This window comes from Vombatus ursinus, unplaced genomic scaffold (assembly GCF_900497805.2).
Source record: "Vombatus ursinus unplaced genomic scaffold, bare-nosed wombat genome assembly UNPS02014805.1, whole genome shotgun sequence".
In the NCBI taxonomy this organism is placed as follows: domain Eukaryota; kingdom Metazoa; phylum Chordata; class Mammalia; order Diprotodontia; family Vombatidae; genus Vombatus; species Vombatus ursinus.
This window is the reverse complement of record NW_020954583.1, coordinates 3,872,409-3,883,353: the sequence shown is the minus strand read 5'-3', so window position 1 is coordinate 3,883,353 and position 10,945 is coordinate 3,872,409. Positions and strand designations below refer to the sequence as shown.

The 10,945-nt window shown below is 36.1% G+C and overlaps 1 protein-coding gene across 4 annotated transcripts in view; it reads right to left on the bottom strand.

Annotated features, from left to right (window-relative positions):
- The window catches only part of VGLL3 (vestigial like family member 3), a 58,056-nt gene that overhangs the window by 30,138 nt on the left and 16,973 nt on the right, over positions 1-10,945 (bottom strand). For all 4 annotated transcript variants that reach the window (XM_027874137.1, XM_027874138.1, XM_027874141.1 and 1 more), the window contains one exon: positions 2,341-2,856. In XM_027874137.1, coding sequence (XP_027729938.1) covers positions 2,341-2,856 — 516 coding nt within the window. The remainder of the gene's footprint in view (positions 1-2,340; positions 2,857-10,945) is intronic.

The window sequence follows — 10,945 nt, the reverse complement described above, 5'->3', positions numbered from 1 at the left end:
GAAGGAAGGAAGGAAGGAAGGAAGGAAGGAAGGAAGGAAGGAAGGAAGGAAGGAAGGAAGGAAGGAAGGAAGGAAGGAAGGAAGGAAGGAATGGAGGGAAGAAAAAAATACATACTTGATTTTCTTCCTTGTATCATAGAGCAGGGGAAAAAGGAAATTATTCATGGCTAATTTTACTCTCAGTTTTATCTAAAACCTAGATTTGTTGAGAGATTTACTTCCTTGAGGTAAGCCAAAAAGGCAATGGGAAAGCACGTCTCAGTAAATTGTTAAGGAAGGGATGTTTGTGATGGTTGCGAGAACAATTGAGAATTCAGTCAGATCTGGTCCTTATGCTCATGGCCAATAGGATCAATGGATCAATAGGACTAGCAACCTCTTCACAAACTCATGCAAGCCATCTTAACCCTCCTTCCCATCCTACTCTTCTCGCTCTCAGTAGAGACAATCCATCTTAGTCATATTTGTCTTGGAAAAGCTCAGTGAAAGTCACATAGTCAATAGGAAACTGAAACCTGCCCAACTATGGTGCAGGGTAACACATTAGACACTGGAATGATGAGATTAACAAATGCACATTTAATAATGAAAACAACTTGTCAGAGAATATGTAATTGGAGAACCAGTGATGGGTTTGAGGAACTGCTTATCCAATTTGCATAAAAATTAAGAGGAGTACAGAGTAGTTTAAAAAATGGAAAGTTTCTTCAGATCTTGAAAATTAATTTCTAATGCATCAGAAACTATTATGTCCAGTATCAAATATAAAATCTCATTTCACTTTTAAAACCCTTCACAACCTGACCCCTACCTACCTTTCTAGTCTTCTTATACTTTAATCCTTCCCTCTAGTATCAAGTGATACCACTGACCTCTTTGCTATTCTTTGCACAAAACACTCCATCTCCTGACTCCATAGGTTGTCATTAGCTGTCCCTCATGCCTGAAATATTTTCCTATCTTACCTCTGCCTCGTGGCTAATTCTTCAAGTCTCAGCTAAAAATCTCATCTCCTCTTAGAAGCCTTTTCTGTGTGTGTGTGTGTGTGTGTGTGTGTATCTTTTAATCTTGTGTATACATAGTTAATTATCTTCTTTATTATCTTCTTTATAAGACTGTGAGATCCTAGAGAAGGAGCTGTTTTTTGTCTTTTTTTTGAATTTTTAATCCTTAGCATACTGCCCAGAACATTGTAAGCATCTAAAAATAAATGCTCACTGACTGTTGACGTATAGAAAAAGTAATCTCAAGAAAACACTAGAATATAGACCCAGAGGATGATCTACTAACTTGATATATCTTTTCAATCCCTTTGAGCTGTGATTCCAAGATCACAAAATTAAAAACTAACATTATGTGAAGAAGTGTTTGTTCTCTTTAGTTTTTTCTAAGCGTTGGTTATAAAGTTCATTGTACTCTTCCAGGTGATAGAGTGGATAGAGTGCCAGGCCTACAGTCAGAAAGACTCATTTTCCTGAGTTCAAATTTGGCCGCAGACACTTACTAGTTGTGTGACTTTGAGCAAATCACTTAACCGTTTGCCTCAGTTCCTCATCTGTAAAAATGAGCTGGAAAAGAACTACTCCAGTACCTTTGCCAAGAAAACCCCAAATGGTGTCATGAAGAGTCAGACATGACTGAAATGACTCAACAACAAGAAGTACCCTCAGGGCTGGTGTTAGAAAAGAGAAAGGAAAGAAAAGAAAATGGAGAAGATAGAAAAGGAAATATGGGCAGAAATGGAGAGGCAAAGGACAGCAGAGAAAATGAAATTAGAAAACAAATTCACTCCTCAAATGTGCTTTCTGTCCCTTTTTAGAACAGTAGACTGTGTTACACAAACATTGTGATTACATATAATGAATAAGGTCTCCACATGCTGAAATGAATACAGAACTCACAAGAAAAGGAGAATCTAACAATTGCTGAATGCTCAACATTATCCATTATCACTTCTGAATAACCTGTGCAATTGTAGAAAGCACTAGGTACAGAATCATATGAAGATAGAAAGGTTTTCAATACTGTATAAATATAAACCATCTAGAAATTCCAGAACAGCACTAGAAATCCAAAGTATCAGATTATTTGTATAAAGGAATGACAGTAAACATTATCTTTTTAAAGTCATATCACCACAGGCTTGCTCACAACACAAATTCCTCAAGGAATAAAGGAATTCTTCTGGGGGGGGTGTAGATATTTAAAAATAAATTGGCATAGCTTAATACATACATATGGAACATATGGTGAGAGAGAAGTACTTCACAATATTCTTTTAAATTGTGTTTTTTCTCCCTTATGCACTTCCTAGCAAGAAGGAAAAAAAAACTATCTTACCTGAATCAAACCCAAAACTTGGTACAATGTCCACTGTTCCATGAAAGGCTCCAGCCCATGCTGAGGTAGCAGTGGTGACAGTAGTAGGATCTGTCTTTGTGATGTCACACTGAGGAGCAGGAATCCTAGTTGTACGAACTGAAGGCATCAGCAAAGAACCATACCGAGGATCCAAATGGGAGCTGGCAGAAGGGTGGTGATGGTGGCGGTGGTGCATGTGTGGATGGGGATGATGGTGATGCACGTACACATCATGCATGTGTGTGTATGATGGGCTCACCTGAGATGTCAGTGGATAGTGCCAGGACTCTGACACAGGAGGGGGAGGGGGAGGGGCAGTCTGATGCAAATTGTGTCCTGGCCAGGGACCAGGATCAGCTGCTGCAAAGGTGCCTGGTGCAGTGACTGAGAAGTCAGGGTGAACTCCACTTAAACAGGGCCGAGGTGGGGGTTGGTAAGAGCTGGTCCAAAATGAAGTCGGGAAACTACTCCTCTGGCTTGAAAGAGTTGAGCTGTCTGAAAGCCAGGGGAAAAAAGTATACATAAGTTTCAGTTCTTGGATAGACTTACCTTGACTTGTCCAATAATATATTTTTTTAATATTCTTAAAACTTATTTATTTATTATTTTTAACATTTGTCCAATAATATTTTACACTCCTTCCCTTTGCATTTATGGGTGGAATAACATTAAAGATATCTCAGGGCTCTAAAGCCAGTGCTATTTGCAGATTCAAATAGTTGTATTGTTTTTCCTTCTCTGGACCTATGACTTTTGCCGTCATGTTATATGATGAGGTGTATAAGCCCTGCAGTTGAAATATTACTTATATCCTTTAAGGTACTCTCTGCTGCCACAAGGTGAGCTATGGTGCCTAGGTCATGGTCTTGTGCCTTGAACACTTTAACGTACACACGCACGCACGCATGCACGCATGCACACACACATACACACACATACACGATAATTATTTATTCAAATGGCTTAACATTTTTCTTTAAACTGGGTCTGTGATTTTAACTTTGTATGAAGCTACCAGTTAGGAACTTCCTCTCCAAGTGAAGATCAGGAACTTCATAACCTTAGAACAGTGGTTCTCAATTTTGTCTATAGCAGTAGAATCCTTCTATTCAAATAAAACTTTGATAGAACTCCTACAGTAAAATCCTTCAAAATGATTATTTTAATGCCTATTAACAAACAACATAAGAGAAGAAGAAGAAAAAGAAGAAGAGGAGGAAGGAGGAAGAGAAGGAAGGAGGGGGAGAGGAGAAGAAGGAAAGAGGGGAGGGAAGAAGAGGAAGGGGAGGAGGAGGAGGAGGGGAATTTGGAGTTTGTCAGGTTTCCCAGGAATAAGTACACTTTGAAAAACACTAACCTTTAGAGTATTATCTGAGAGCACTAAGAGGTTACTAGGGTCACAGAGCCAGTGTGTTTCAGAGGAAGGAATTGAACCCCAAGATCTCTGATTCCTAGGCCAGCTGTATCCACTACACTATGCTGTCTCTCAAACTTTATAATTATAGGTTAAATGAATATATACAATTGACTGATTACATCCATTTTCAAACAATAAGACTGTAGTAGGTTCAAGAATCAATTTTCAACAAAAATATTATTTTCTATAAGGGAAATGGTGTAATATAGAGGAAAGAGAACTGGACTGTCCTCCAGGAAAGGGATACCTTGACTTTCTGAGTTATTTCCTTCATCTATAAATTGTGAAGGTGAGGTTGAGCTAGATATTCTTTAAGACACTTTCTACCTCTAATAGGGGTAGGGAACCTGCAGCCTCAAGGCCACATGTGACCTTGATCCACATCTCATCCAAGTTTTACAGAATAAATCCTTTTATTAAGGTGTTTGTTCTGTGAAGTCTGGATTCAGTCAAGGGGCTGCACTTGAGGACCAGAGGGCCACGTGTGGCCTCGAGGATGCAGTTTCCCCACTCCTGATTAAGTGGACTAGTGGCCAGGGTAACGAGTGGATGATAAAAATATTCAAGATCATCATCCTCACTAAGACAGTAAAGAACTTACTAGAACAATAAAGCATTCTCACACTTCAGTGTCCCCATCAAAGTACTGAATTACACCTCCAATTGGGCAAGAAGGGACTATCTGAAATGGAATCATTTGAACCTCTATTATTTCTACATTTCACACCTCTACTATTTCCACATTTTCAAACCCACATTTCTAGGATGTAGGTTTCTGACCTCAAGGAAATTTATGCAACTGGTACCATTAATCATACACATTTACATGCATTATTTGACTAAAAGAATTAGGCTAGGACAGTAGATCTCAAACTTTTTCATTCCCTAACTTCCCTCAGGGAAGCCCTCAGGGCTGCTTTGCTTCTCTACCCAACTCTCCCAAAGTTAGGCTTACACCTTAAAAAGAAAAAAAATGTTCTTCTCATTCATCACTTAGACAAATGTGCATCACAGTTCTAGACTCTTCTCTCCTCTCAGCATTACTATACATTTTAAAAGGTATGCTTGGATTTGAAAGGCTTCAAGAAACAGCTGAAATTACCTCTGTTTATGGGCAGAGTCTTCAGAGTCAATAAACACATTAAATTACTACTATCAATCCATTAACCAATAAGTCTTTATTAAGTATGTGCCATGTGATAAGCATTATGCTAGGTGGCAGGCTTACAAATAAAATTTGTGAAACAATCTCTAGTCACAAGAAACTTATATTCTATTGGGGGATACCAAAGATATATAAATAGATGTAGATCATATAGATATAAACAGGTGATATAGATATATAAAAATATATACAAAATAAATTAAAAAAGAATAAAAAGTAGTTCAAGGAAGTTTGAAAGAAAGTACAGTAGCCCTTGAGGGTTTCACAAAAGACTTTAAGGGCTACATCTTAAAGGAAAAGAGGTATTCCTAGAGATAGAGGTGAGAAGGTAGTGTTATTCCAGATATGAGGTAGGCAATGCAAAGATCCAGAAATTGACTACAGGCAGGAGACCTGCAATCAGTAAATTAAATTATATTAAAATATATTAAAATTATACCTCTGACATGTACTAGCTATATGATGATAAGCAAGTTAACTTTATTTCTCTGTGCCTCAGTTTCTCTATCTGTAAATGGGAATAATCCTGCCTATTATACTTATTCACAGAGTTGAAAGTTAATAGATATAGCATTTTTCAAACATTCAAATACTACAAAAATGCTAGTTTTTATTATCATTATGTGCAAAACACTGTTCTAGGAACGGGAGAAAAATAAACACTAAATCAAACACTAACCTTCCAGGAGAGTCTATTTTTCCATGTGAATTTGTTAAATTGAGTGCACACTACTTGGGAAAGTCTCAAGTTAAAAATTAAGCTTGTACTGTAGGTATGAACAACACCATTAGTAAACAGAATTTAGCATCAGATCTATTCAAGTTGAGGATAACCAGAGCATACAATTCTATACAATTACTTTCACTTTCTCCCCTATTTTGTGATTCTGTCACAAAAATGGTATATATTATGTTTGAGAAGCAACCTGTGTCCAATATATAATAGAGTGGAAATACAAATTTACTCTGAGCTCCTTCAGAGCAACAACTACTTCTGGCCAGTCTTTCTATTCCCACTGTTCAGTACAGTGCCTGACTGTTTAAGGTTTAATAAATGCTTGTTGACTTGAAAGGTCTATTGGAGAGGTGGGATTTGAGTTGAGTTTTTGAAGGAAGTCAGAGAAGTTAAGAGGATAGAGGGATGAAAGTTATTTCAAGTATATAATTCCTCTTAATGTTACTGCCTTCTGTTCACTAATTATCTCCAATTTATCCTATATATGTAGTTTGTACATAGTTATTTATATAGTCCCTCCTCCTTTAGACTGTGAGCTCCTTGAGAGCGCAGACTATTTTTGGTAAGGTTTTATTTCCCTAGCCTAGCACTTAGCACAGTGCCTGGCACACAGTAGACATTTAATAAATGCTTGTTGACTGAAATTTGCTTCTAAATGCCAATTACAGATTACTTCTGGTATATCTATAGTATGTTATAAGTTTTTGGTCTAATGTTTCTCAAAATGAAACATAGGACCACCAAGGACTTCATAGGAATTGCTAGGTATTCATCAAGATTTGAGCTATAAATCCCAAAGTAGTGCTTAGTATCTAGGTAGCATTTATGAGTTATGAACTATTTAAACCTTAAATTTGATAACATCCTATAGGTGTGTATACATACATATGTGTTCATACCCATATACAATACATGTATATATGCACATGCATGTGTATATAATAAATACACATGCGTATGTATGTACACATGTATGTATACCTTCCCCACATTTATATAGACATACATATTTTATATCTCATAAAAACCCAATGTTAAGTAAAAAACACAGACAATATACATTATTTTGTGTGTTTTCCATATATGTCTATCTTGATTTTTAGGTTCTATGTATATGGAAGTAGGCTTACTTTTTGGTTTAAGATTTAACATGCCCAGAATTTGAAAAGTAAGCAGAGAGAGGCCTCACTTTCAGAGAGAGTGTTAACCTAAAACCTCTTCATCTTCTTTATTCTTTAGATCTTAAGTTTGATTACTGAACATAATGACATTAAGAACAGAAATCTATTTTTTTTTAAATCATTCTGTGAAGATAGAACATGACCTGAAAAGTGCCTCAGGGAAAAATGAAATTAAAAGTAATTTAAAGTTTGCACAGTCAATATGTATCTTGAGCCTAATATAAAGTTGCAGAAGTATATGCAATCTTTTTTTTTTCAAAACTGGTGATGTATTTTATAACCAAAAAAAAAATCTGGGAAAACAAATCTATTTAAGAACAAGTCCATGCTTCAGAACCATTACTTGTGATTCTGTTTGGTTAAGAAAATATATAAATTATAGTGATACAAAGAAACAGATGGAGTACTTTGTTTCTTGCCTGGGAATAGTGTGCTTATTTCATATGTATGTAAATATTTTTATTAAGTGCATTTTGCTTATATGCTCTTAATCACAGCCACATTTGTTGGATGAAAAATGTTAGCCCAAAAGGGCATAAAATAAGTTATTTCTGTACAAAATTACTTTTCATTTTAGAGATGGCATTTCAAGGCTTGTTAATATGGACACTCTACTAAGGCTTTGCTCTTAATGTTACTCAAATATTTAGAAACCTTTAACATTCTATAATGCTATTTTGAATGTCATGTTTTTGTTTGGTTTGCTTTTGGACAAAAGAACATTTTTAGTTTTTCACAAAACTATCTGTGTGAACTTAGATAAGTTATTTAAGCTTTCTGGAGCTTTCGCAGTTTTCTGATCTTCAAAATGAGAGGTTTGTGCTAAACGATTTCTAAATAGGGATAATAACTAGGTCCACTTTGGCTCTAAATAAAATTTTAAAATGATAAGTTTGATACCAACCACCATCACTACAAAGCTCATCTAGTCATTTCAGCGTCATATTTATTACAGAAATCCATCTGAGATATGACAGGAAGCTAATATGGAATAACAATCAGGGTGCTTAATTTCACGGCTGTTGAGGAACTTCTTAGCTTAACCGTTAATGCTTCCTTGAAAAAAAAAAAAGGCCAAATTTACTCTGAGTTGCAATGACAATTTTTGAAAGCAGATGTTTTAACAGAAGAAACAGCTCTAAAAATATAAAGTTCCCACCAGTTAAGAATTCTGGCCCAAAGCATAGAAAGGATCCAAGTTCTAGCCAAAGTTCCTACTATAAATATAATTCTTAAGAATCTCAGAAATAAGGGGCAGTGACATGGTGCAGTGGATACAGCACCTCCTGACCCTGGAGTCAGGAGGATCTGTGTTCAAATCCGGCCTCAGACACATTAACACTCACTAGCTGTGTGACTCTGGACAAGTCACTTAAACCCAATTGCTTATATTAAAAAAAAAAAAAGAATCTCAGAAATATTCTTCATTTGCTGCAATACTTTGATCAGTCTTTATCCTCATTGAGGCCTCTTGTGGCTGATGCAAATTTCAACAACTCCCTGATTCTTATCTAAGTATTTCTCTGTATCCACTACAAAGGACCTACCCAATACCCTGGAGGCCTTCTTCAAGTTCTTTCAGTATTTTATGGGAACTGGTGAATAGAATTTTGGTGGTCTGTTGAACCTTACTCTGGACACATAACTTTGAGACTGGTCCTCTATCCACTATACTATGCCACATTTCTGGTACACAAAGCAAGCCATGTGAAAAATCTAGAAACACAGACCAAAACTGATTTGTGTGAGGCCTTAAATGCCAAATTCAGGAACTTATAGGAGGATGCCACCAAAGACAGAAAAACAAGGCACGGTCAGACCTATGCTTTAGAAAGACTGTTTTGGCAACTGAATGAAGGATGGATAAGAGAAAGTTGAAATTACAATTAGAAAGCTATCATATTGTTATTGTTATAATAAGTCAGCATGCCTCTCATATTCTCTCCATTTAATTCAGCAACTGCCTTTGGCAATGTTTCTTTGGGCTTCAAAATCAATTGATTATGTACAACAATTCATCTGACACCCTATCTACAGCTGGCCTGATCTTTCCTTGTATTAGAGTAGTAGCTGAGTCAGTACAAAGAAGAGCTAGGGCCGCAGGTGTAAGCAAGAAGAATAACTTTTGGTAAAATACAAATAAGTCTAATAATTACTATTCCATGGCTACCTTGGGATGATTATTTTAGGAAGATAATTCATCACGGGAATGGTCATTAGTTTCTTAAGTGAAACTTAAGGTTCAACTCTTGAAGTATTAAAACAAAATGAAACAAAATCCTATAAGTATTCCAGATGAGAAAATCCCCAAGTTACAAAACTTTCCAATTACAAATCAAAGAAATGTAAAGCTGCAAGAACCCAAAGATGCCACTGAATCTTGACTGATCCTAAGGCAGATCTGCACTTAATGATACACTTATATCCTCACCATAGGAGAATCTATCCTACTTCTAAAAACTTAAAAGGAAATTAATTCTATAATCCAATTCAATAATTAGTCAGTATCTTCTTTTTAGTATATCACATACTTCATCATCATCAACACACATCTAATTGAGCATTTTGAATTGAATATAATTTAATTTAACAAATGTGTATTAAGAGACTACTTGATGCTAGGCACTGTGCTAAGAGCTTTAAAAACTACAAAGATAATTAAGACACCATAACCTTGGCCCCCAGGGAAACTACAAACTATAATACAAAGCAAAATGCAAATGCCTTAAAAGAAGGACAACAGAGGGCTGAACCAGTTGAGGTTGTTAGAGGAGCAGATAAGAATTCATGAAGAAGGTGTCAGAGCAGTGTAGTGGAAGGAGCCCCGAATCTAGGGTTAGAAAATTTGGGTGAAAACTCTGCACCTGTAGAGTTATTCAGTAACTGTGTGACTTTAGGCAAGTCACTTAACTTCTCTTGATCTGTTTCCTCACTTGTAAAATAAGGAAGTTAGACTAGATGATCCTAAAGGAACCTTCCAGCTCTAAATATATGGCCCTGTGAGATGGGGTGGTGGTTCAGAGGAGAGAAGAGGGAAGTGAACAACAGGCATTTATTAAGTTCCTGCTACATGTCAACCACTTTACAAATTATTATCTCATTTGAGCCTCATAACAACTTTGTGAAGTAGGTGCTATTATTATCCCCATTTTGTGGTTGAGGAACCTGAGACAGACAGAGGTTAAGTGACTTGTCCAAGGTCACACAGCCCGTAAAATGCAGGATTTCATCTGAGGTCTTCCTGACTCCAAGCCCAACATTCTTATCTGTTCTACCACCTTGTTGCCTAGATGAGACTAAAGGGATAGATAGGATTTCACGAGGCAGAGCTAGAACAAGCAAAGGTTATTTCACATAGAGAAAATGGTGAGCAAAATTGCAGGAAATATTGAGCCACGGTGAGCAGTTTTACATTTGCTAGAATTCAGCAGAAAGAGGTGAGAGATAAGACTTAAAGAATAGGCTAAATAAAGTGTAATTCATGGGATATTACTGTAGTGTAAAAAACTGTGAATATGAGAACTTCAGAAAAGCATGAAAAGACTCAAACAGATGCAAAGTGAAATAATTGGAACCAATAAATTAATATATATATATATATATATATAATGATGACAATCTAAATGGAAAGAACAACCCAAAGAGCAATAACTGATCACTTCATAATCATAAGATCAAGTTTCCTGAGAAGAGAAAATACACCTCCTATCTTTCTTTACCCAGGTTAGGGACTATGTTATATTCACATACTTTGCTAAACTGTATTTTTTTAACCTTTTTTTCAATTCTTTGTTAACAATTGATAAATGCTTATTTAAGTGCCTACTAAATATCAGGCACTGTGCTAAGCACTGGGGATGTTAAAAAAAAAAGGCAAAAACCTTTCCCTGCTCTCCAGGCAAAAGTAGGGGAAGGAAAGGAATGTATTTGGTGAGGATGATGGTATAAAAGCAAAAGTGAACACTAAGTTTTGTTTTTGTTTTTATTTTTTTTCTTTTTAACACTCAGATGCTTGTTAACAAGGTGTTTTGTGGTTATTATTTTAATAAGGCAGTTGAGGTCCTATTTAGGAGTCTGGAATTTCA